Source organism: Drosophila miranda, chromosome XR (assembly GCF_003369915.1).
Source record: "Drosophila miranda strain MSH22 chromosome XR, D.miranda_PacBio2.1, whole genome shotgun sequence".
Taxonomy (NCBI): Eukaryota; Metazoa; Arthropoda; class Insecta; order Diptera; family Drosophilidae; genus Drosophila; species Drosophila miranda.
In genome coordinates this window covers 40,260,331-40,287,777 of record NC_046674.1, presented here as the reverse complement: position 1 = coordinate 40,287,777, position 27,447 = coordinate 40,260,331, and the positions used below count along the sequence as shown (strand labels likewise).

General features: G+C 42.4%; 1 protein-coding gene across 4 annotated transcripts in view; it reads right to left on the bottom strand.

Annotated features, from left to right (window-relative positions):
• Window positions 1-27,447, bottom strand: part of LOC108156568 (stromal interaction molecule homolog) — a 193,307-nt gene that overhangs the window by 67,577 nt on the left and 98,283 nt on the right. For all 4 annotated transcript variants that reach the window (XM_033387131.1, XM_033387130.1, XM_033387132.1 and 1 more), the window contains exon 3: window positions 2,645-2,808. In XM_033387131.1, the coding sequence (XP_033243022.1) occupies window positions 2,645-2,808 (164 nt within the window). The remainder of the gene's footprint in view (window positions 1-2,644; window positions 2,809-27,447) is intronic.

Here is a 27,447-nt window from a genome sequence, read left to right as displayed (position 1 = left end):
TACAACAAATGGTGCAGGAACTTATGAGCAATCAAAATCTCCCTTTGGAGCTCCTTATTAAACAGGCATCGAAAGGCATTTCGCTGCACGAATGCGAGGTCTTGCAGTTCCTCGATCAATATGACAGTGACGCCATGCTCATATCCGAGACTCACCTAACAAACAAAATTATTTTCATCTCAATGGCCACAACTTCTATGCGATAAATCATACCGATGGTATGGCTCATGAAGCTACTGGAATTCTGATCAAGCAGATCAATTCATTTGCTAGAACTTATCTACAGGCAACTCCAATTCATGTGGAACCTCTAAGCGGGTACTTGAACCTAGCCGCAGCTGCGCATCTCCGTTTCTGAAGCAGAATTTTTAAAATTCTTCGACCTATTAGGTGACTGCTTTATAGCAGCTTGTGACTACAATGCCAAGCACACCCATTGGTAATCTCGACTCAGCAATCCGAAGGGCTCGCGCACACTGTAGTTGAAATCGGAGTTGAAGGCCAAGCTGATCTAAGAGCTTTTTTTAGGCAGAATCAGCTGGACGCACATTGTCGGCTGATCTGATTGCTCAAAGCTTGAATTGCATCACAGTAAGTAGAGTAGCCAGGCGGAAGTTTGTTTTGTACCCGATACTCAAAATCAGTATTGGGGTATATTAGATTTGTGGTGGAAATGGATGTTTCTGACCCCATAAAGTATATATATTCTTGATCAGCACCAATAGCCGAGTCCATTGAGCCCTGGTCTGTCTGTCCGTCCGTCCGTCTGTCCGTCCCTATTAGCGCCTAGTGCTCAAAGACTATAAGAGCTAGTGCAACGACATTTTATATCCGGACTTCTGTGATATGTCACTGTTACAAGAATATTTCAAAACTTTGCCCCGCCCACTTCCGCCTCCACAACGGACGAAAATCTGTGGCATCCACAATTTCAAAGATACGAGAGAACAGAAAACGCAGAATCGTAGAGGATGACTATATCTTCTAGAGTGCAAAATCTGAACCAGATCGTATAATTATTATAGCCAGAAACAAGAAAACAATTTCATTCTTTCTCGCTCTGTCTCTCTCTAACACACAGGTTTCATGGTCGGTTTTGCCTATTGCAAAATATGAGTTCAAGGATGTCAGAACCTTTAAGAGCTAGAGCAACCAAATTTTTGATCCACACTCCTGTGATATCGGACCTTGACCGTTTTGTGTTAAAATTTCGCCACACCCCCTTCCGCCCCCGCAAAAGACGAAAATCTGGGGCATCCACAAATCTCAGAAACTATTAAGGCTTGAGCAACCAAATTTGGTATCCGCACTCCTGTTAGATCTCACTATAAAACGTATATCCCAAAATTTCGCCCCACCCCCTTGCTCAGACTGATTTTCTGTCTCTCTCGCACGCATTCTTTGTCGTGTCGTTTAATATTCGCGGCGTCTGCCGCAGGAGAGACATACTGACTAAGTATCGGGTATAAATGAAGAGTTGCGGTCTCCGCAGCAACTCACAACGTTCGCCCTCGTTTTTTTAATTCCGTGTATTTTAAAAACTTTTTCGTTGTGTATTGTATTTGTATTACTTTTATTTCACGAATTATTATTATATTTTTCAAATATTCATTTTTTAATTAATAAAAAACATTCTAGTCTTTTGAGAGTTTAATGTACTTGGGGACATAGTATATTATATTTATTATTAATATATGGAAAGGGTAAAAAATAAAACTTTTTGCAAAATGTATCTGATATCGCCTTCCAAGTTTTTATAGAAATTGAACGATTTGAATAATTTGTTTACAATCCCGCTTATTCCCCAGGTCTGGGTTAACCGCAATTTCGCTTAACAATGTTTCGCAGCACATTTTTATTCACTAATGACCCAATGCACTTGTACAAAATAAGCAATCAGCTTTCTGAAAAAAAACAAACTGTTCTCAAAACGACCACACTTTCTAACTTGTAGCAAAATAGATTGGCTCAAATAAAGCAAATATATAAGTTCCCATATTGATGGCTGCCCAAATATCTACTGTTAAGATGACATAGAAAGCTCAGTTGAATCATTTGTGGCTGTAATATCAATGGCTGCCAAACACTCCACTCCAATAATAACAGGTAATACAATTCACAGCAGCAGTCGTGTTCCAGAGCTTCGATAAGAGAAGACTTCGGCGAGAATGGCAAGCCCATAGATTACCTGCCTCGAAGAAGTGGTTTAAAATAGCCAACCGTTTACTACGCAAAGCTCTAGAAGATGAGAACGGAAAACGATTCCCACTGTGGAAAGCTGAAGGAGGCGTATCTCCACCAATCGAGAGTGAACCACCGTTACGTACGCAAACCGGAGAGTGAGCTCGCGGCAACAAAGAGAGGGCAAATACATTTTCTGTCTATTTAGAAAACGTCTTCAAACCACATCCAGCGACAAATAGCTTTGTGCTGCCACTAACCAATAATCTTGACTGAAAAATCACCTGTTTTTCCAACTAAACGGAATAGCCAATCACGCGTAAAAGTTGGATATGAAATTCCAGTAGAACCACTATCATACACGAATTGGAATGTGATGCTATTGGAACTATGGGTATAAAATAGTTTTTAAATAGTAGAAAATAAAATTATGGAGGATTTGTCATAAAATCATTTAACATACATCATCTGATTCACTCAAATCAATGTTTCCATTATCATCATCATCAAGTTGACGATGCAAGCTGGCAATCGCCTCCATGCCAAAACGATCCTGTACATTTCCATTATAGCAGTCAAATTCTTCTGGGTTGCAAGCACCATCTGCAGAGCCACTTCCAATTGAATCTGTTAATAATCAATAATTATTAGTTTCTTAAATAAACGTATGTGCATAACTATTAATAGTTTACATATTTCAAATTGTGTTTATTAAAATTTTTTTATTTCAACGCCCGCTCGGCTCGTCTGTTAAGCTTGATTAAGTCCCAGAATCCTAAAAAAAAAGTATAGTAGGATCTTGGGAACGAACACAGCTGCCGAAGGCGAACTGCTGCCTAGCCGAAGAGACGAAGCCGAGTAGGCAGCGGTTGGCGGTCTGAGGCGAAGTATAGCCTGAAGGAGAATTAAAGTGCCAGCGTGCCGGTCCAACGAAAAATTAAATATCATTTGTTCTTGATGCAATATCTTGGTATTGTATAGTCATTAATATAATATTTCTATATTTCGCTCGAGCCCAAGAAATAGCATCGGTTGCGTTTCCAGTAATAATCGTTTTTTGTTCGGATCTGAGTTCTGGTCTGCGAAAAGCAGACAAAATTCTAAAAATTTATGGTTTTTATAAAAATCTAACAACGCGTTGTGAATGTGTTAATATCGTCGAAAGATTAATCAATCATTTTTAAAATTTTTGGAAACATCACTACAAATTCACAATTTTCTACGGTTAACTAAAGTTGGGAGGTTTACTAATAGTAGCCTACTAGAGTCAGATGGGAGTCTAGATGGCTACCATGTGGTACTCCCGAAGAAACCTTGACTGGTAAAGAGAGGGAGTTTTTGAAGAGGACTCGTTGAGACCTGGAACAAAGGTAGATAGAAATAGATCTCAGAAGGTTGGTCGGAAACCCTAAAAGGTCAAGTTTATGTGGTGGATTTACACAGTCGTATGCTTTATTAAAGTCGGTGTAAGTAACATTCGATGTAAGTTACCTTAAAAGCCTTTAAAAATGAAAAAGTGTAAACTCTAACTCTAATTCGTGGTGGCTGATCGCCGCCTTGATCCATGCTGAGTTGGAGATATAAGTGACTTGCAGAGATGTTGCAAGTGCGGAGTTAAAACTTTCTCAAACATTTTAGAAATTGCGGATGACTTCGATATACCTGTGTCATTTTTTGCCTCAGACTTGCTGCCTTTTTATGGAGAGGAATTATAAATGATTCCTTTCAGATCGGGAGGAAGCAAGAAGAATCAATGGACAGGGTGAATAGTTTAAGCAAGGGTCCACAAAGATCCTCGGCGCAGTACCTGAGTACACAGCCTGGAACCCCGACTGGACCCGTAGAAAACAGCGGCTTAATTAGTCGAAGATCATAGAGAAAATTCATTTAACAAGGGACTGAAAATGCGGTTCGATCTAGATAAACCATATGGGTACGGATGACCAGAGTTGCTCTCCTCAGAAGAGGTTGTCTGGTCAAGCAGCATAAATACTTTCAATTATAGCTAGTGGTGCAGCCTAACGTAAATCACCATTAGTGTTCGATATTTGCACTGCCCACTGTACAAAATTATTGCCTGTCGCAATGCTTAAGCACAGCAGCGGCCGTTCTTTCGCCTCTCTGTTCGCCTTCTTCATTCCTGCCGTTCTCTCGCGCTCTCTCTATCGTTTCGTTCTCGGCTTAGCTTCAGCCCGAACTATGGGATTAGCTGCAGGTATAGCGCTCTCCTTCTATCGCTCTCTTTGTTCGCTCGCCTGCATTAGGGCACGGGCAAGTCGGTCCGCCTGCCCTTAGTCAGTCTGGAGTTGATCTTCGTAGTCATCAGAATCGCATCGTTGTTCATCAGTCGTTAACACGCATACCCACATACATACAAATAACAAACATACTTTCGCTTTCGTGTATCAATAAATTGCAACATATGTACATACGCATACGTGGGTTTACATATAACAATAAATTGTGCCTCTTAATTAAGCCCGCTTGACTTTTTATTTAAATCAAACTTGCAACAGTTATCAAAAACGCTTAATAGCTTAACATAGCTGGTTTGGAAAAATTGGGCAAAAGGATCTACGATTGCCTGATAATTATTTGCCGACTTATTAACGATCGGCTGAGTGACGGTTGCTACTTGCAGATCCCGAGGAGCGACCCTTTTGAGATTTGAAGACTCATTAGGCAGTTACAGACTGCTAAGCTGAGACTCCATGGTTAGGAGCCGACTCTTCGATTGTGAACAACACCAGTGAAGTGATTTTATGCGAGTTTCAATCCCAGTCCGAGTTTCCGTGATATACACATGTATATAAATCAGACCTCGCAAATAACGGTTGACACTTTCGGCGTGTCTGATAAAAACCTCTCATTGACGGACACATTGAGAAAAGGGACTGAAAATACCCAATCAAATCTGTTATTTCTCAACTCGCTCTTCGCTCAAGCAAAGACAGATTTTTTCACTTCTCTGTCGCGAGCGAACGAAAAAAAGTGTCTTTTGCGTATGTATGCGTGCTTGTACGTGTGATGCTTATAGCAATGATCAATTTTTGTGCATTCTATACGGTTTGACTATTGGAGCTTAAAATGAATCATGAATAGCAAAACGAAAATGTTCGTTTACTCAGGCACTTTTTGGTTCTGCTCATCTAAAGACACTTTTGCTGTGAGCGCTTGACCAAAGTGTCTCTCTAAGTTGTTATCCACAGACACGATCGAGTGTCGGGCTCAACCGAAAACACGAAACACATAACACAAGCGAAGAGACAAAAAGTGTTCTGCTCAGTGAGAGACCGTGTCTCCGTGGTCTTTTTCTGTTTTGTCAGTGACGAGACAGCAAAGGGAAAAAGTGTTGACCGTTGTTTGCGAGCTATGATATAAATATATCTATATATATACGCGTGACATCTACTTTTCACGCCCTCCTTTTCGGCGACGGCATTTTATCGGTTATTTCGTTCCTACGTACACATGCCCAAGTGGTCCGGTAGTTTTCTGTGTCCCATTGTCTAGGCCCACGCCTCTGCCACCGGGAATTCAAAAAATTATTTGCCAAAAGTCCAGATACGAGGGCTTCTATTTATATTTCAAATAGCAAATAAGAACCAAAACTTTTAAATGAAAATGGCTTCATTGTTTTTCAAAATCTGTGGCATCCACAATTTTAAAGATACCTGTCTCTCTCTCTAACACACACGTAGCATAGCCGGATTTGCTTTGAGTAAAACATTAGCGCCTAGATCTCAGAGACTATAAAAGCTAGAGCAACCAAATTTGGTATCCACACTCCTAAGATATCGGACCTAGACGAGTTTTTTTCAAAATTTCGCCACGCCCCCTTCCGCCCCCGCATAGGACGAAAATCTTGGGATATCCACAAATCTCAGAGACTATTAACGCTAGAGTAACCAAATTTGGTATCCGCACTCCTGTTAGATCTCACTATAAAACGTATATCTCAGAATTTCGCCCCACCCCCTTCCGCCACCAAAAAGAACGAAAATCTGTTGTATCCACAATATTGCAGATTCGAGAAAACTAAAAATCATAGAATCATAGATAATGACCATATCTATCAGATTACTGAATCTGGATCAGTTCAGATCATTTTTATAGCCAAAAAGAACAAATCAATTTGCAGTGGCTACGCAGCGCCCGACGTCACGCTCACACTGAATTTGTCGTTTAATATTAGCGGCGTCTGCCGGAGGAGAGCCATACTGACTATGTATCGGGTATAAATGTAAAGTTGCGGTCTCCGCAGCAACTCCCAAAGTTCCCCCTCGTTTTTTATGTGACGGAATTAAAAGAAGTCATTGGGTGCCAAGTCAGGACTTTAGGGCGGATGAGTCATCAATTCGATGTTTTGACTGCTTAAAAATTAACCTGATTGTCGAGATGTGTAAGAGCTCGCCTTGTCATGATGGAGAATGATTCGTGTTCGGCAGTTGATTTTGCGAATTTCGTGTACCACTCAGAATTGACAGGAAACATGACCCATTCTCCCTAAGAAACAGGCGACCATTTGCTTCAAAGTGCTTCATGCTCTAACAACTTCTGTTGTATGTGGCTCATCTTGGAACACCCACACGGTTGATTGCTGTTTAGTTTCCGGCTCATACGCATATATCCATCATTCATCACCTATCGCGATTTTATAAACGGATGAACTTTTTAAGGATTTCCTTACTCCAATCGACGCGAGCCTTTTTTTGAGCGATTGATAAGTTATGGGGTATCCAGCAAGAACAAACCTTTTTTACAACTAAGTGTTCATGCAAAATGGAACGTATTAAGTGGAACTAATGTGCAATTGTGCCTCTATCTCAAGATATGTCACATGTCGATCTTGCACTATCAGTTCACGCACACCATCGATGTTTTGTGGCACAACAGCTGATTTGGAAGACCTTAACGGGAATCGTCACCGACTAAACTACGACCACGATTAAATTCTGCAAACCAGCGATAATCTGTCGTTTTTGATGGTGCTTTCGCGCCATACAAAGAACTAAGTTCATCAACACATTCTTGTTGGGATAATTTACGTCGAAAGTTGTGAAAAATAATCCAACGAAATCGGCTAATTATCGGCTTTCATTCGACTGCCTTAAATAGATTCGATTTGTCTTTATTATAGCATTTTTCTAGCTGGCTGACACTTGCTTACATTTTTCCCTAAATTTGTATAGTACCTGCCCAGCCTATTCGTTGACTTAAGATAAAATCAAGGCTGTACAATACCAAGATGTTGCATAAAGGACCAAAATGCTGTTCTATCGTGGTGGTTATCGTTACGCCCCGTAAAAGAGGGCGCGCCCGCTCGGCTCGTCTGCTTGATTAGGTCCCAGAATCCTAAAAAAAAAATGTATAGTAGGATTTTGGGAACGAACGCAGCTGCCGAAGAGACGAAGCCGAGTAGGCAGCGGTTGGCTGTCTGAGGCGAAGGATAGCCTGAAAGAGAATTAAAGTGTCCAACGGTCCAACGAAAAATTAAATGTCATTTGTTCTTGATGCAATATCTTTGTATTGTATAGTCTTTAATATAATATTTATATATATCGCTCGAGCCCAAGAAATAGCATCGGTTGCGTTTCCAATATTAATCGTTTTTTTTTCGGATCTGAGTTCTGGTCTGCAGACAAAGCAGACAAAACTACTACAAATTTTTGGTTTTTATAAAAAGTACAAACAACGCGTTGTGAATGTGTTAATATCGTCGAAAAATTAATCAATCATTTTTTAAATTTTAGAAACATCACTACAAATTCACAATTTTCTACAGTTAACTAAGGATGGGAGGTTTACTAATAGCAGCCCGCATCCCAGTTAAGGCCCCGCAGAGCAAAGAGTAAAAATTGTTTCTCGCATACATAAGTACTCGAGAATATGTTAATACCGAAGGCAAGTCATTAATAAAGAGTGTGAAGTGTAAGAGGCCTAGATGGCCGCCCTGTGGTACTCCCGAAGAAACCTTTACTGGTAAAGAGAGGGAGTTTTTGAAGAGGACTCTTTGAGACCTAGAACAAAGATAGCTAGAAATCCATCTCAGGAGGTTGGGCGGAAACTCTAAAAGGTCAAGTTTATGCGCTAAAAGGGAATGGTTTACAGAGTCGAATGCTTTACTAAAGTCGGTGTGATTAACATCCGCCTGTAAATTACCTTGAAAGCCTTTAATAATGAAAGAGGTAAACTCTAACAAGTTCGTGGTGGTTGATCGCCGCCTTAGAAATCCATGCTGAGTGGGAGATATAAGTGACTTGCAAAGATGTTGCAAGTGCGGAGTTAATACCTTCTCAAACATTTTTGGAACAGCGGATAACTTTGCTATACCTCTATAATTTTTTGCGTCAGACTTGCCACCTTTTTTATGGAGAGGAACTATAAACGATTCCTTCCAAATGGGGGGGAAGCAAGAAGAATCGATGGACAGGGTGAATAGTTTAAGCAAGGGTCCACACAGAGCCTGTATAAGGCAATTTCATTTCATTCTCGCTTGCAATCCGATCTTAATACCTTTCAGTCATGTTGTGCAATCTTGTTACACCTTAATGACTCGAAATGCAAAGTAATGACATTTCATCGTTCTAGCCCCTTGTTGGTTCTCTTGAGAGAAATATCCTGGTGAATGATCTTGGTGTTTTATTAGACGCAAAGTTAAAGTTTTCCGAACACATTTCTACCATGGTAAATAGGGCCATGGGCGTGCTTGGGTTTATAAGAGGTCGTCAAAGGAATTTGACGACCCCTATATAACAAAGACTCTCTATACCTCGCTTGTTTGTCCGATCTTAGAATACGGCTCCTGTGTATGGTGAACTCAGTACAAAGTACACCAGGACCGTATAGAATCAGTACAGAAAAACTTTTTACTCTTTGCTCTGCGGGGCCTTAACTGGGATGAAGGTGTGAGACTCCCATCTTACTCTAGTAGACTGCTATTAGTAAACCTCCCATCCTTAGCTAACCGTAGAAAAATGCTTGGTGTGATTTTTATGCACAACTTGATCAGGGGTGACATAGACAGCCCTGATCTGTTGAGCCGCATAAACTTCGCGATTCTTATTAGACTTACTAGAAATTTTATACCGTTGTTCCTTCTACTTTGTAGATCGAATTATTCCTTGCATGAACCGTTTAGGGTCTTATGCTCGGATTATAATTCCCTCTACCATGTCATATCCACCACTAATTCTCTTCCTCTTATTAAATGACTAATCCTTACACACCTTTCTAGTAATTAGTAATTAGTAATTGTAGTGGTATTTTTATGTTTATTTTGAATGCATATCTAGGTGTCTTAGAAACTTTCGTGCTAATCTTCCTCGAATATTAGTCTACCAGCTATCTTTCCTGCATGCTCGCGTAACAGCCTTCTGCTGGTGTCACACGGGCCACTTGACGGTGCAGTAATTGCATCGCCTCTTGAAAGATGTAGTCATTGCATGTCAACGTCCACTATTAGAGGTTGTCTGGTCAAGCAGCATAAATATTTTCAATTATAGCTAGTGGTGCAGCCTAACGTAAATCACCATTAGTGTTCGATATTTGCACTGAAATTAAGCTCAGCAGCGGCCGTTCTTTCGCCTCTCTGTTCGCCTTCTTCATTCCTGCCGTTCTCTCGCGCTCTCTCTATCGTTTCGTTCTCGGCTTAGCTTCAGCCCGAACTATGGGATTAGCTGCAGGTATAGCGCTCTCCTTATATCGCTCTCTTTGTTCGCTCGCCTGCATTAGGGCACGGGCAAGTCGGTCCGCCTGCCCTTAGTCAGTCTGGAGTTGATCTTCGTAGTCATCAGAATCGCATCGTTGTTCATCAGTCGTTAACACGCATACCCACATACATACAAATAACAAACATACTTTCGCTTTCGTGTATCAATAAATTGCAACATATGTACATACGCATACGTCGGTTTACATATAACAATAAATTGTGCCTCTTATTTATTTCAATCAAACTTGCAACAGTTATCAAAAACGCTTAATAGCTTAACATAGATGGTTTTGAAAAATTGGGCAAAAGGATCTGCGATTGCCTGATAGTTATTTGCCGGCTTATTAACGATCGGCTGAGTGACGGTTGCCACTTGCAGATCCCGAGGAGTGACCCTTTTGAGATTTGAAGACTCATTAAGCAGTTGCAGACTGCTAAGCTGAGACTCCATGGTTAGGAGCCGACTCTTCGATTGTGAACAACACCAGTGAAATGATTTTATGCGAGTTTCAATCCCAGTCCGAGTTTCCGTGATATACACATGTATATAAATCAGACCTCGCAAATAACGGTTGACACTTTCGGCGTGTCTGATAAAAACCTCTCATTAACGGACACATTGAGAAAAGGGACTGAAAAGACCCGATCAAATCTGTTATTTCTCAACTCGCTCTTCGCTCAAGCAGACAGATTTTTTCACTTCTCTTTTGTTCCTGTTTTTCACTGAGCATCTTGTCGCGAGCGAACGAAAAAGTGTATTTTGCGTATGTATGCGTGCTTGTACGTGTGATCCTTATAGCAACGATCAATTTTTGTGAGTTCTATACGGTTTGACTATTGGAGCTTAAAATGAATCGTGAAAAGCAGAACGAAAATGTTCGTTTTTTTATTTATTTAATTATTTATTAAATTAACAAATTATCTGTTAATAATGGTACTTAATTACAAAAGGCGGAAAAAGAGACGTTAAGAGTTAGCTAAATTTAAGTGATTATAAATATTGCATGCAATTAGTTTAAGAGACAGTTCAGGGGATAGGGTTTGGCAGAGGGAGTTTTAATTATGGCATAAAACCCTAAAAGGTTCATGATCGGCATAATTAGACCCACATATGGGTAAACGGATAGGCCTAAAAGTACGGGTAGGTCTAGATGGGACGGCCAAGTCAATCTGACCCAAGAGAGTTTGGGAGTCAACAATCCAGAGAAGGAGCTTGTGCACGAACATTACGCCATTGCATATTCTGCGATGGTGCAACGATGGCAGAGCAATAAGATTAAGCCTAGACCGGTAGGATGGCAAGATTCTACCCGAGTCCCAGTTAAGGTTACGAAGGGTAAAAATTAATAATTGCTTTTGCACGGATTCAATAGCAACCTGCTGCTCTTTATACTGCGGGCTCCACACACAAGAACAATACTCCAATATAGGACGTACTACGAGATGTACAGTTTTTTCGTAACATACGGGTCGTCAAACTCCTTGGACCAAAGCTTGATGAACGCTAAAACACCCTTAGCTTTATATAAAGTTGCAGCTATATGGCTGTTAAAACACATTGTTCGGAGCAGAACCCAGCCGATTAGCTGCTTGCCAAATAGCACCTAATTCTTGGTCCTCAGCCGCTTATTTTGTTTGTTACTTATGTCTATGTCACTCATTTGTTTGTTAAAGCTTTGCGCTTGCTTGCCCTGCTAAACGCTCTCTGCCAGCTCGCTCTTCGCTATCTCCGCTTTGCGTCTGCCTACCGACGTCGGCCGAGCGAAGCTGCGCTTAGCGATCGGAGCGGCAATGTAAAGGGCAGGCAAGCCACACTTGCAATTTGGATGTCACGCATTAAAGAACATATCGTAATTTTATTTCTGCGCCGAGTTTTATTTAATTCGAAATAATTAGTCGGCCGATTGGGGATAAAAAACATTATCTCCACATAAAATTTGGTGACCCCGACGTGATATCTGAGCTGTGAGCGCTTGACCAAAGTGTCTCTCTAAGTTGTTATCGACAGACACGATCGAGTGTCGGGCTCAACCGAAAACACGAAACACATAACACAAGCGAAGAGACAAAAAGTGTTCTGCTCAGTGAGAGACCGTGTCTCCGTGGTCTTTTTCTGTTTTGTCAGTGACGAGACAGCAAAGGGAAAAAGTGTTGACCGTTGTTTGCGAGCTATGATATAAATATATCTATATATATACGCGTGACATCTACTTTTCACGCCCTCCTTTTCGGCGACGGCATTTTATCGGTTATTTCGTTCCTACGTACACATGCCCAAGTGGTCCGGTAGTTTTCTGTGTCCCGTTGTCTAGGCCCACGCCTCTGCCACCGGGAATTCAAAAAATTATTTGCCAAAAGTCCAGATACGAGGGCTTCTATTTATATTTCAAATAGCAAATAAGAACCAAAACTTTTAAATGAAAATGGCTTCATTGTTTTTCAAAATCTGTGGCATCCACAATTTTAAAGATACCTGTCTCTCTCTCTAACACACACGTAGCATAGCCGGATTTGCTTTGAGTAAAACATTAGCGCCTAGATCTCAGAGACTATAAAAGCTAGAGCAACCAAATTTGGTATCCACACTCCTAAGATATCGGACCTAGACGAGTTTTTTTCAAAATTTCGCCACGCCCCCTTCCGCCCCCGCATAGGACGAAAATCTTGGGATATCCACAAATCTCAGAGACTATTAACGCTAGAGTAACCAAATTTGGTATCCGCACTCCTGTTAGATCTCACTATAAAACGTATATCTCAGAATTTCGCCCCACCCCCTTCCGCCACCAAAAAGAACGAAAATCTGTTGTATCCACAATATTGCAGATTCGAGAAAACTAAAAATCATAGAATCATAGATAATGACCATATCTATCAGATTACTGAATCTGGATCAGATCAATCAAATCAATTTGCAGTGGCTACGCAGCGCCCGACGTCACGCTCACACTGAATTTGTCGTTTAATATTAGCGGCGTCTGCCGGAGGAGAGCCATACTGACTATGTATCGGGTATAAATGTAAAGTTGCGGTCTCCGCAGCAACTCCCAAAGTTCCCCCTCGTTTTTTATGTGACGGAATTAAAAGAAGTCATTGGGTGCCAAGTCAGGACTTTAGGGCGGATGAGTCATCAATTCGATGTTTTGACTGCTTAAAAATTAACCTGATTGTCGAGATGTGTAAGAGCTCGCCTTGTCATGATGGAGAATGATTCGTGTTCGGCAGTTGATTTTGCGAATTTCGTGTACCACTCAGAATTGACAAGAAACATGACCCATTCTCCCTAAGAAACAGGCGACCATTTGCTTCAAAGTGCTTCATGCTCTAACAACTTCTGTTGTATGTGGCTCATCTTGGAACACCCACACGGTTGATTGCTGTTTAGTTTCCGGCTCATACGCATATATCCATCATTCATCACCTATCGCGATTTTATAAACGGATGAACTTTTTAAGGATTTCCTTACTCCAATCGACGCGAGCCTTTTTTTGAGCGATTGATAAGTTATGGGGTATCCAGCAAGAACAAACCTTTTTTACAACTAAGTGTTCATGCAAAATGGAACGTATTAAGTGGAACTAATGTGCAATTGTGCCTCTATCTCAAGATATGTCACATGTCGATCTTGCACTATCAGTTCACGCACACCATCGATGTTTTGTGGCACAACAGCTGATTTGGAAGACCTTAACGGGAATCGTCACCGACTAAACTACGACCACGATTAAATTCTGCAAACCAGCGATAATCTGTCGTTTTTGATGGTGCTTTCGCGCCATACAAAGAACTAAGTTCATCAACACATTCTTGTTGGGATAATTTACGTCGAAAGTTGTGAAAAATAATCCAACGAAATCGGCTAATTATCGGCTTTCATTCGACTGCCTTAAATAGATTCGATTTGTCTTTATTATAGCATTTTTCTAGCTGGCTGACACTTGCTTACATTTTTCCCTAAATTTGTATAGTACCTGCCCAGCCTATTCGTTGACTTAAGATAAAATCAATTCTGTACAATACCAAGATGTTGCATAAAGGACCAAAATGCTGTTCTATCGTGGTGGTTATCGTTACGCCCCGTAAAAGAGGGCGCGCCCGCTCGGCTCGTCTGCTTGATTAGGTCCCAGAATCCTAAAAAAAAAATGTATAGTAGGATTTTGGGAACGAACGCAGCTGCCGAAGAGACGAAGCCGAGTAGGCAGCGGTTGGCTGTCTGAGGCGAAGGATAGCCTGAAAGAGAATTAAAGTGCCCAACGGTCCAACGAAAAATTAAATGTCATTTGTTCTTGATGCAATATCTTGGTATTGTATAGTCTTTAATATAATATTTATATATATCGCTCGAGCCCAAGAAATAGCATCGGTTGCGTTTCCAATATTAATCGTTTTTTTTCGGATCTGAGTTCTGGTCTGCGAAAAGCAGACAAAATTACTACAAATTTTTGGTTTTTATAAAAAGTACAAACAACGCGTTGTGAATGTGTTAATATCGTCGAAAAATTAATCAATCATTTTTAAAATTTTAGAAACATCACTACAAATTCACAATTTTCTACAGTTAACTAAGGATGGGAGGTTTACTAATAGCAGCCCGCATCCCAGTTAAGGCCCCGCAGAGCAAAGAGTAAAAATTGTTTCTTGCATACATAAGTACTCGAGAATATGTTAATACCGAAGGCAAGTCATTAATAAAGAGTGTGAAGTGTAAGAGGCCTAGATGGCCGCCCTGTGGTACTCCCGAAGAAACCTTTACTGGTAAAGAGAGGGAGTTTTTGAAGAGGACTCTTTGAGACCTGGAACAAAGATAGCTAGAAATCCATCTCAGGAGGTTGGGCGGAAACTCTAAAAGGTCAAGTTTATGCGCTAAAAGGGAATGGTTTACAGAGTCGAATGCTTTACTAAAGTCGGTGTGATTAACATCCGCCTGTAAATTACCTTGAAAGCCTTTAATAATGAAAGAGGTAAACTCTAACAAGTTCGTGGTGGTTGATCGCCGCCTTAGAAATCCATGCTGAGTGGGAGATATAAGTGACTTGCAAAGATGTTGCAAGTGCGGAGTTAATACCTTCTCAAACATTTTTGGAACAGCGGATAACTTTGCTATACCTCTATAATTTTTTGCGTCAGACTTGCCACCTTTTTTATGGAGAGGAACTATAAACGATTCCTTCCAAATGGGGGGGAAGCAAGAAGAATCGATGGACAGGGTGAATAGTTTAAGCAAGGGTCCACACAGAGCCTGTATAAGGCAATTTCATTTCATTCTCGCTTGCAATCCGATCTTAATACCTTTCAGTCATGTTGTGCAATCTTGTTACACCTTAATGACTCGAAATGCAAAGTAATGACATTTCATCGTTCTAGCCCCTTGTTGGTTCTCTTGAGAGAAATATCCTGGTGAATGATCTTGGTGTTTTATTAGACGCAAAGTTAAAGTTTTCCGAACACATTTCTACCATGGTAAATAGGGCCATGGGCGTGCTTGGGTTTATAAGAGGTCGTCAAAGGAATTTGACGACCCCTATATAACAAAGACTCTCTATACCTCGCTTGTTTGTCCGATCTTAGAATACGGCTCCTGTGTATGGTGAACTCAGTACAAAGTACACCAGGACCGTATAGAATCAGTACAGAAAAACTTTTTACTCTTTGCTCTGCGGGGCCTTAACTGGGATGAAGGTGTGAGACTCCCATCTTACTCTAGTAGACTGCTATTAGTAAACCTCCCATCCTTAGCTAACCGTAGAAAAATGCTTGGTGTGATTTTTATGCACAACTTGATCAGGGGTGACATAGACAGCCCTGATCTGTTGAGCCGCATAAACTTCGCGATTCTTATTAGACTTACTAGAAATTTTATACCGTTGTTCCTTCTACTTTGTAGATCGAATTATTCCTTGCATGAACCGTTTAGGGTCTTATGCTCGGATTATAATTCCCTCTACCATGTCATATCCACCACTAATTCTCTTCCTCTTATTAAATGACTAATCCTTACACACCTTTCTAGTAATTAGTAATTAGTAATTGTAGTGGTATTTTTATGTTTATTTTGAATGCATGTCTAGGTGTCTTAGAAACTTTCGTGCTAATCTTCCTCGAATATTAGTCTACCAGCTATCTTTCCTGCATGCTCGCGTAACAGCCTTCTGCTGGTGTCACACGGGCCACTTGACGGTGCAGTAATTGCATCGCCTCTTGAAAGATGTAGTCATTGCATGTCAACGTCCACTATTAGAGGTTGTCTGGTCAAGCAGCATAAATATTTTCAATTATAGCTAGTGGTGCAGCCTAACGTAAATCACCATTAGTGTTCGATATTTGCACTGAAATTAAGCACAGCAGCGGCCGTTCTTTCGCCTCTCTGTTCGCCTTCTTCATTCCTGCCGTTCTCTCGCGCTCTCTCTATCGTTTCGTTCTCGGCTTAGCTTCAGCCCGAACTATGGGATTAGCTGCAGGTATAGCGCTCTCCTTATATCGCTCTCTTTGTTCGCTCGCCTGCATTAGGGCACGGGCAAGTCGGTCCGCCTGCCCTTAGTCAGTCTGGAGTTGATCTTCGTAGTCATCAGAATCGCATCGTTGTTCATCAGTCGTTAACACGCATACCCACATACATACAAATAACAAACATACTTTCGCTTTCGTGTATCAATAAATTGCAACATATGTACATACGCATACGTCGGTTTACATATAACAATAAATTGTGCCTCTTATTTATTTCAATCAAACTTGCAACAGTTATCAAAAACGCTTAATAGCTTAACATAGATGGTTTTGAAAAATTGGGCAAAAGGATCTGCGATTGCCTGATAGTTATTTGCCGGCTTATTAACGATCGGCTGAGTGACGGTTGCCACTTGCAGATCCCGAGGAGTGACCCTTTTGAGATTTGAAGACTCATTAAGCAGTTGCAGACTGCTAAGCTGAGACTCCATGGTTAGGAGCCGACTCTTCGATTGTGAACAACACCAGTGAAATGATTTTATGCGAGTTTCAATCCCAGTCCGAGTTTCCGTGATATACACATGTATATAAATCAGACCTCGCAAATAACGGTTGACACTTTCGGCGTGTCTGATAAAAACCTCTCATTAACGGACACATTGAGAAAAGGGACTGAAAAGACCCGATCAAATCTGTTATTTCTCAACTCGCTCTTCGCTCAAGCAGACAGATTTTTTCACTTCTCTTTTGTTCCTGTTTTTCACTGAGCATCTTGTCGCGAGCGAACGAAAAAGTGTATTTTGCGTATGTATGCGTGCTTGTACGTGTGATCCTTATAGCAACGATCAATTTTTGTGAATTCTATACGGTTTGACTATTGGAGCTTAAAATGAATCGTGAAAAGCAAAACGAAAATGTTCGTTTTTTTATTTATTTAATTATTTATTAAATTAACAAATTATCTGTTAATAATGGTACTTAATTACAAAAGGCGGAAAAAGAGAAGTTAAGAGTTAGCTAAATTTAAGTGATTATAAATATTGCATGCAATTAGTTTAAGAGACAGTTCAGGGGATAGGGTTTGGCAGAGGGAGTTTTAATTATGGCATAAAACCCTAAAAGGTTCATGATCGGCATAATTAGACCCACATATGGGTAAACGGATAGGCCTAAAAGTACGGGTAGGTCTAGATGGGACGGCCAAGTCAATCTGACCCAAGAGAGTTTGGGAGTCAACAATCCAGAGAAGGAGCTTGTGCACGAACATTACGCCATTGCATATTCTGCGATGGTGCAACGATGGCAGAGCAATAAGATTAAGCCTAGACCGGTAGGATGGCAAGATTCTACCCGAGTCCCAGTTAAGGTTACGAAGGGTAAAAATTAATAATTGCTTTTGCACGGATTCAATAGCAACCTGCTGCTCTTTATACTGCGGGCTCCACACACAAGAACAATACTCCAATATAGGACGTACTACGAGATGTACAGTTTTTTCGTAACATACGGGTCGTCAAACTCCTTGGACCAACGCTTGATGAACGCTAAAACACCCTTAGCTTTATATAAAGTTGCAGCTATATGGCTGTTAAAACACATTGTTCGGAGCAGAACCCAGCCGATTAGCTGCTTGCCAAATAGCACCTAATTCTTGGTCCTCAGCCGCTTATTTTGTTTGTTACTTATGTCTATGTCACTCATTTGTTTGTTAAAGCTTTGCGCTTGCTTGCCCTGCTAAACGCTCTCTGCCAGCTCGCTCTTCGCTATCTCCGCTTTGCGTCTGCCTACCGACGTCGGCCGAGCGAAGCTGCGCTTAGCGATCGGAGCGGCAATGTAAAGGGCAGGCAAGCCACACTTGCAATTTGGATGTCACGCATTAAAGAACATATCGTAATTTTATTTCTGCGCCGAGTTTTATTTAATTCGAAATAATTAGTCGGCCGATTGGGGATACAAAACATTATCTCCACATAAAATTTGGTGACCCCGACGTGATCTCTGAGTTGCAGTGTCAATTAATAATCGTTCGCGATCGACATTCGTTAGCCTTAACAAATTTTCGGCGTTTAAGCACAATTCGGTGCTAAAACATACTTACATACACGCATTGCTGGCTATTAATTTCTCTGTCGCGACAATTCGGTCAGTGCAGTGCGGTAGGCAGTGCAGCGAACTCACTAATACACACAAGCGGAGTACAAAGCGGAATCGGACAGCTCGCACAGCCGCACAGCTAAAGGCATTAGCTGTAATCCCTTTGCTTGCGATTCCCACGTTTATACGTATACAGGGTGTCTTTTTTGGTCGTGCTGAGTGACTCTTTTAAAACCTCAACATGGCAGCACCTGAGCCTACCAATGTCGCGAACGCAGCAATGCCGAGTGATGTAGTTTTCTACAAGCACAAGGCCGAGTCCATCGCGCGCCAACTAAAGGCCATGGATCGCTTTCTCACTAAGGAAGAGCTTGCCGAGTTAGATGAGGCAGAACTTCAAGCTCGCTTAGAGCAAATCGAGCGAATGAATGCGGATTTCGATGCCGCTCAAACCAGCCTTGAAAGGCTGGATTTCCTGCAGTTAGCCCATGATGCCCGGCTGGACTTTTCGAATGTTTATGTCAAGGTTAGGTCCAGGCTGTCGCGGGGTTTGATGGCTGCTCGCACGGTAAATGTTGCCAATTCAACGGCTCGGCATACTCTCGAGGGGAATTCGTCGTTGTTCGCCTATAATAGTATAGGCCGTTCTCGAATGCCCGAGTTGCAGCTTCCGCGATTCGGTGGGAACTACATGGATTGGCCAGAATTCCACTCGATGTTCTCGACAATGGTGCACAAAGACCATCGTATACCAATCATCGAAAAATTCCAATATCTTCGTGGATGTCTAGATGGTGCTGCGCTGGATACGATTCGTTCCTTGGAACTTTCTGAGGAGAATTACGACAAGGCGTCGAATTTACTAATGTTGCGATTCGATAATAAACTGTTACATTTTCAGGCACACGTCAAGGCTATTTTCGGGCTGCAAGGGGTGGAGAAGGGCTCGGCTATCGGCTTGCGCGCGCTCAGCGACAAAATCAATTCGCACTTGCGTGCACTTCAAACCTTGGCGACCCCGCAGGAGATTTCGGATGGGTTGCTGATCTTCATCATAGGCACGAAACTGGACCACAAAACAAAGGAGAAATGGGAAGAGAACTTGCCGACGTCAGGATTGCCTCGGTGGTCAAGCATCGCCTCATTTTTGGAAGCGAGATGTCGGATGCTGCAGAATTTGGGATCAGCCATGGCAACAAGTCCTAGTCAACAGGTGGGAGAAGACAAACCTGTCACCCTTATCACCTCCAGTAACGACCATCCTAACCCCATATGTAACCATTGCAATTCCTCCGAGCATTACATATCTAGATGTCAGGAATTCCTGAATCTCTCTGCGTTTGAACGATACAAAGAAGCAAAGAAGAGCCGCTTGTGTTTGAACTGCCTCAACAAAGGCCATGAATTGCAGAGGTGCAGGTCAGGACTTTGCAGGCATTGCCAGGCCAAACATCACACGCTACTCCACATTCCATCGGGAACTGGTGCTTCATCTTCCTCTTCACCGGCCGAGGAATCGATCCAGCAAGAGGCCGCGACTGTGCTTCTAGCAAGCGGGTGTTCTAGCCCTCCCCCCTCGATCCAGAAATCTCAGCCTAGCCAGAACGTGTTGCTACCTACTGCCCTCGTCCATGTAACAGATCGTTATGGAGCACTTATCCCATGTCGTGCCATTTTGGATTCTGCATCACAGGCAAACTTTGTAACATCTAGACTTGCTGATCAGTTGCAGTTGGATCATCGCTCGTCTTATGTTCACATCTCTGGAATCGGAGATTCCATTCTACCTTCGAGCAAGTCTGTACATATAGTTGAACAATCCCAGGACGCAAGCTATCGAGCTTCCTTCGCTGCAATTGTCACCAACTCAATTACGGAAATGCAGCCTAACTTCGGCGTAGACGCAAAGGATTGGCCAATGCCGAATAATCTAAAACTAGCTGGTCCTTATTTCTCCAAGCCCCAACGTATCGATCTGTTGATAGGTTCTGGTTTGTTCTTCGATTTAATGTGCGTCGGACAGATTCGACTATCAGCCCAATTGCCAACATTGCAGGAGACAAAACTTGGTTGGATAGTATCAGGAAGCATTGATAGCTCGGAGAATAAGCGTGCAGCTTTAGCCGCTTTTGAAAATTCCTCGTGCATCTCTATTGACGATTTTCGACCCACAACGCTGGAGTACCAAAACTTAGAGCAGCAATGCAGGAAGCAGCTGCTCGAGTGCCAGGTGCAAGTGGAAAAACTGCGATCGGAGAATCAGGAACTGCAGCGCGAACTTTTCGATACATTAAAAACCTACATATCCACGCTTAATGAAATTCAACTTTCAACAATTTCTACATTGCCAAATTTCCTGCCTTTCTATGCAATTACAGAGGTTCCCGATAATCAAGATGTAATCACGACAAGCCGCCTTCGTAAAGAAGCGCCGATTGCTGCGTTCGACGATCATCCCAGCGTAGCCGCCAGCTGCGCCCAAGCAAGCATCTTCAAGAGGGCCGTTGGAAAAATAGCGTTTCTGCCCCTTCAGAATGGATCTGTTGAAAGCCTTTGCCTTCCAACGGGGGGTGAATGCTCGGAGCAGAACCCAGCCGATTAGCTGCTTGCCAAATAGCACCTAATTCTTGGCCTTCAGCCGCTTATTTTGTTTGTTACTTATGTCTTTGTCACTCATTTGTTTGTTAAAGCTTTGCGCTTGCTTGCCCTGCTAAACGCTCTCTGCCAGCTCGCTCTTCGCTATCTCCGCTTTGCGTCTGCCTACCGACGTCGGCCGAGCGAAGCTGCGCTTAGCGATCGGAGCGGCAATGTAAAGGGCAGGCAAGCCACACTTGCAATTTGGATGTCACGCATTAAAGAACATATCGCAATTTTATTTCTGCGCCGAGTTTTATTTAATTCGAAATAATTAGTCGGCCGATTGGTGATAAAAAACATTATCTCCACACTATGCATGTATCGGGTATAAATGTAGGGTTGCGGTCGTCGCAGCAACTCACAACGTTCCCCGTCGTTTTTAATTGGTTTTAGTTTTACATTTCATATTTTTTTAAATTTATATTTAGAAACATAATTTTGTTAACCATTTCGTCTTTGCCTGATATGGAGCTTCGTTTTTCACAAATTTAGTTCCAGGCTAGCGTAAACACTCTTTCGACAATAACAAAACATCGATAAAAACGATTACGTCAACAACAAAATAATGCAACAATAACCAGCCTTGCCTCGAGCCCTGCTGATAATATTGAAGTATCAGGTCATTGCAGATTCATCATCTTGCGACCACTCAATTCGCTGCAAAAGCGACCAAATAGAATCGATAACGTAGGATTCGCTTTATTCTGTCCGTTAAAATCTGTGATTCAGCTTTCGCATAGCTTGAAATCCCTCCCTCAAAACGGATTTAATGAAGCAGGTATTCCACCGAAGTTGATTCCACACCGTTGTAACGGCTGTTCAGGCAGACGCATTCCACCGGATCTGGCATCCCATAAACTGCTGCTGAAGTTTGGGCCTGTAACGGACCCAGAACATGCAAGGTCGGGTAACACGATGTACTAAGTCCCTGGTGTTCACAATGCAGTATTCCAGACAAATAAGCGCAATCAAGGCTTTAGGATCAGCATGACAATTACGAAGGTGCAAAAGGAGACCGTAAATCCAGACAAAATTCCATTATCGATTTCTGGGATGTGAGTGTTCTCGAATCCGACGACCACTCGGTTGAGCTGAAATCCTGGAGCGAATTCTGTTTTCTGTTAGTGCTTTGTTTAGCAGCTGAAAGTCGTCAGAGAAAGCTTGCCGTTGTAGATTTTAGATTATGCAGTTGAATGCATGGCGAGTAGGTTACCTACCCTTTCGAGTCTGACCTACTCGGTAGAGGTGGCTGCCAGGCGCGTTAGGAGCCTTAGGGCCGTTGTGATACCGCTTAGGATCTCCCATTTCCTACTCTTCAGGGTAGCAGCTGTAAAAAGGCAACCGCTCTGTTAGCACCCCAGGCTAACAGCCTGTTATCGCTGCTGGGTACCGCGCTCAGTGAACAGCCAGTTACAGCGCCCTCTGCGCTCTTTTACGATCGCTATGATTCCACCCCCGCTACAAGCTGCCGCGTCGCGCACATATTCCTATACAATTATACATAATACCGAAAATACATGGAACATATTTATTGGAACCACTTTGACTTCTGCATTTGGATACATACTGCCATTCGACGACGGATAGCAACGGCTCGATCCGCCCTCTTACAAACAAAAGTATTTTACCTCGGAGTTACACTGGATGCACGTTTATTTTTCGACAGTCACATGCGTAGCGTGAGGAGCAAGTTTGTGGGTAAGGCCCAGAAAATGTTCTGGCTACTTAAACAAAGCGAGTGCATGCCTTTTGATTTGTGTTAAAACATTATTTAACTTTTTATTTTTCGGCGTCGGCTGGTGCTTGTGCTTGTGTTTGTGTTGTTGCAGTGAGTGATTACGCATTACATTGCATTGCAGTCCGCTCTCGTCTGGTAGCTTTTGTTGTTTTATCACTCTCTCGCTATCACCTCAACTTCAATAACTGTTCTTTCCCTCTCGCTCTTTAAACTTTCTGAGCAATAGCGATCTCTGCTTAGTAGCTCTCGCTATAACCGCTCTCCACTCTGCTCTCTTTTTTTACCAATTCCGCTTTGAGCGTTGTCTGGCACATTGGTCTGATACCAATTTGTTTTGCAAATAATAGTAAATAAATAAATAATAAAATGGAATACGCTGTGGTCTGTGCCAAAAAAAGCTGTAAGAAGCAGATCACCCACGATCAGCCGAATGTCCCCTGCTGGCTCTGCGACAGCGTAGTGCACGCAAAATGCGCTAGATTTTCTGGCCTCGTGAGTGATGCTATAGCCAAACGTAATGGCTTGCATTACAGTTGCGAGGCGTGCCGTGCGGTGGAGAAAGACATGGTAGCTTTTATGAGGCAGACGCGGAGTGGCTTTAAGGAGCTGACCGTTGGTTTTAAAAACCAATACGATCGGCTCCTAGCCATGGAGGCTCAGTTTAGCGGTTTAAAACTACTGAATGACTCCGACCACTCCAAGTGTGCAGCAGTTGATCTCGTTTGCCACTCCAAGGGCAACGACAGCTGCTGGCGATGCAGATTCTGTAGCCGAATTCATCGCCTCGGAGAATGTGCAGCCAAGTACGTCTGCAGCGTCCGTGTCCGTGGTGTCCGCAAGTTCGCTAGTTGTCCCATCTATCCCGATCCCACCAGTAAATAGACGTTCCGGACCTCCGGATTTTGCCACCACAGGTAATAGACCTGTGGTGACTAAACCACTGGTGGGAGTCCCACCAAAACGACAAGTTTTTGTTTCACGGCTGGCCCCTGACCTCACATCGAATGATGTCATTGCTTTTATTCAAAGCAAAATAAAAGCCGTGGGTTTAAAGGTGGAGAAATTTAACTTCTCTTATGCCAGGGAGATAGCCTCGTTTAAGCCTCACCAACTCAATTTGACACCATTTGCTCCGCCAAATTTTGGCCGGAGCATTTGGTGGTGAAGGAGTTTAAGGCTAAGAAGAAGAATAGGCCCCCCATATCCCTTCCAAATCTTTCCAGTGTGCCACCCTCAACTTCCTCTTCCTCAACTTCCCGTCTTGCTTCCACCATTCCAAAAAACTAACTTCTCTTTTAGTAACCTATCAGAATGTTAGAGGCTTGCGTAGTAAGCTCAGCATTCTTTTCCGGGATAGTGTTGCATTTGCTTCCCACGTTATTGTGTTTACTTAAACCTGGTTGAAACCGGACATTCTTAGTTCCGAGGTTTTGGCAGGTCGGTACACAACTTTTAGAAAGGACCGTTCGTCTCGACGTGCGGGAAGGGTTCTAATTGCAGTGGACTCTTACTTCACGTCGGAACACTTCACAGTCCAAGTTCAACAGGAACTGGAATTCCTGTGTGTAAAACTGATTCTTCCCGCTTTCGCTATATTCATTACTTGCTCGTATATCCCACCTTCTTCGGATATTTTAATTTATGAGCAGCACTTTTCCGCTTTAACCGCTGTTTCTTCCTCGCTATCTGATAAAGATCGTATGATAGTTCTTGGTGACTTCAACTTGCCAGGAACTGTTTGGTCTTCGGTAAACGAGTCTAGTATCCTAGTGCCCATGTCACGACATGACTTTGTTGACGGCTTGCTTGACCTATCCCTGTCTCAAGTCAACCATGTGAAAAATTCCTTGGGTCGATTGCTTGATCTGTGCTTTGTATCGGATCCGACCATAGTGTTGTTAGCCCGAGCCCTTCCGCTCACTATACCTGAAGACGCCTACCACCCTACTTTCGAGGTGTCGCTAGATATAGGACCAACTGTATTGGATCGGTCGAGTAGGCTGCCCGAACGTGTCCGCTGCTTTCGTAAAGCCGAGTTTGCGAAGCTTAATAACCTCATTAGGGATTTTGATTGGTCCGCTTTGTACTTGTGCACTGATATCATAAAAGGCACAAACATTTTGTACAATGCTCTTGGCACATTTTTCGATTCTTGTGTTCCGCTTTCTTGTCCGACTAGATCTGGAAAACCCCCTTGGTTTACCAAAGAGTTATCCAGTCTAAAAAACTTAAAATCAAGACTTTATAAAAAATTTCAAGAAGTGGGTTCTCCTACTTCTCACTCTCGCTATGTAATAGCTCGGTCAAACTTTTCAGTTCTTAATGCACAATGCTATAAGAACTACCTATCTCGATGCAGGATACGTTTTTCTCAGAACCCATAACAGTTTTACTGCTTCGTAAACAGTAAGCGTAGAACGTCCGCACACCCATCCACGCTATCATTTTGTAATATGTCGGCAAATAATGATCAGGCAATTGCCGATCTTTTTGCCCAATTCTTCCAAACCACCTATTCTGAGGAAAGCTACTCTGGTCACCCGTACCCATACAGTTCACCGAGGTCGAATGGCATTTTCAGTCCCTTGTTAAATGAATGTTCTTTACTTCATGATCTTCGACTAGTTAAGCCGGTGTTTTCACCGGGTCCAGACGGGGTTCCAGGTTGTGTACTCAGGTACTGCGCCGAGGCTCTGTGTGGACCTTTGCTTAAACTATTCACCCTGTCCATTGATTCTTCTTGCTTCCCCCCGATCTGGAAGGAATCGTTTATAATTCCTCTCCATAAAAAAGGTAGCAGGTCTGACGCAAAAAATTATAGAGTTATAGCAAAGTTATCCGCTATTCCCAACATGTTTGAGAAGGTGTTAACTCCGCACTTGCAAAATCTCTGCAAGTCACTTATATCTCCAACTCAGCATGGATTTATAAGGCGGCGATCAACCACCACGAACTTGTTAGAGTTAACTCTTTCATTATTAAAGCCTTTCAAGGTAACTTACAGACGGATGTTATTTACACCGACTTTAGCAAAGCATTCGACTCTGTAAACCATTCCCTTTTAGCGCATATACTTGTCCTTTTAGGGTTTACCGCTCAACCTTCTGAGATGGATTTCTAGCTATCTTTGTTCCAGGTCTCAAAGAGTCCTCTTCAAAAACTCCCTCTCTTTACCAGTAAAGGTTTCTTCGGGAGTACCACAGGGCAGCCATCTAGGCCCCTTACTCTTCACACTCTGTATTAATGAGTTCCCTTCGGCATTAACATACTCTCGAGTACTTATGTATGTATGCGGATGATATTAAACTCTGTGTCTAGTATAAGGACATTTTATTTCATTCTCGCTTGCAATCCGATCTCAATAACTTTCAGTCATGGTGTTGTGCTAACTTGTTACACCTTAATGCCTCGAAATGCAAAGTTATGACATTTCATCGTTCTAGCCCCTTGTTGGCCCCTTGTTTGGTGGTTCTCTTGAGAGAATTACCCTGGTGGATGATCTGGGTGTTATGTTGGACCCCAAGTTAAAGTTTTCCGAACACATTTCTACCATGGTAAATAAGGCCATGGGCGTGCTTGGGTTTATAAAGAGGTGGTCAAAGGAATTTGACGACCCCTATATAACAAAGACTCTCTATACCTCGCTTGTTTGTCCGATCTTAGAATACGGCTCCTGTGTATGGTGAACTCAGTACAAAGTACACCAGGACCGTATAGAATCAGTACAGAAAAACTTTTTACTCTTTGCTCTGCGGGGCCTTAACTGGGATGAAGGTGTGAGACTCCCATCTTACTCTAGTAGACTACTATTAGTAAACCTCCCATCCTTAGTTAACCGTAGAAAAATGCTTGGTGTGATATTTATGCACAACTTGATCAGGGGTGACATAAACAGCCCTGATCTGTTGAGCCGCATAAACTTCACGATTCCTATGAGACTGACTAGAAATTTTATACCGTTGTTCCTTCCACTTTGTAGATCGAATTATTCCTTGCATGAACCGTTTAGGGTCTTATGCTCGGATTATAATTCCCTCTACCATGTCATATCCACCACTAATTCTCTTCCTCTTATTAAATGACTAATCCTTACACACCTTTCTAGTAATTAGTAATTAGTAATTGTAGTGGTATTTTTATGTTTATTTTGAATGCATGTCTAGGTGTCTTAGAAACTTTCGTGCTAATCTTCCTCGAATATTAGTCTACCAGCTATCTTTCCTGCATGCTCGCGTAACAGCCTTCTGCTGGTGTCACACGGGCCACTTGACGGTGCAGTAATTGCATCGCCTCTTGAAAGATGTAGTCATTGCATGTCAACGTCCACTATTAGAGGTTGTCTGGTCAAGCAGCATAAATATTTTCAATTATAGCTAGTGGTGCAGCCTAACGTAAATCACCATTAGTGTTCGATATTTGCACTGAAATTAAGCACAGCAGCGGCCGTTCTTTCGCCTCTCTGTTCGCCTTCTTCATTCCTACCGTTCTCTCGCGCTCTCTCTATCGTTTCGTTCTCGGCTTAGCTTCAGCCCGAACTATGGGATTAGCTGCAGGTATAGCGCTCTCCTTATATCGCTCTCTTTGTTCGCTCGCCTGCATTAGGGCACGGGCAAGTCGGTCCGCCTGCCCTTAGTC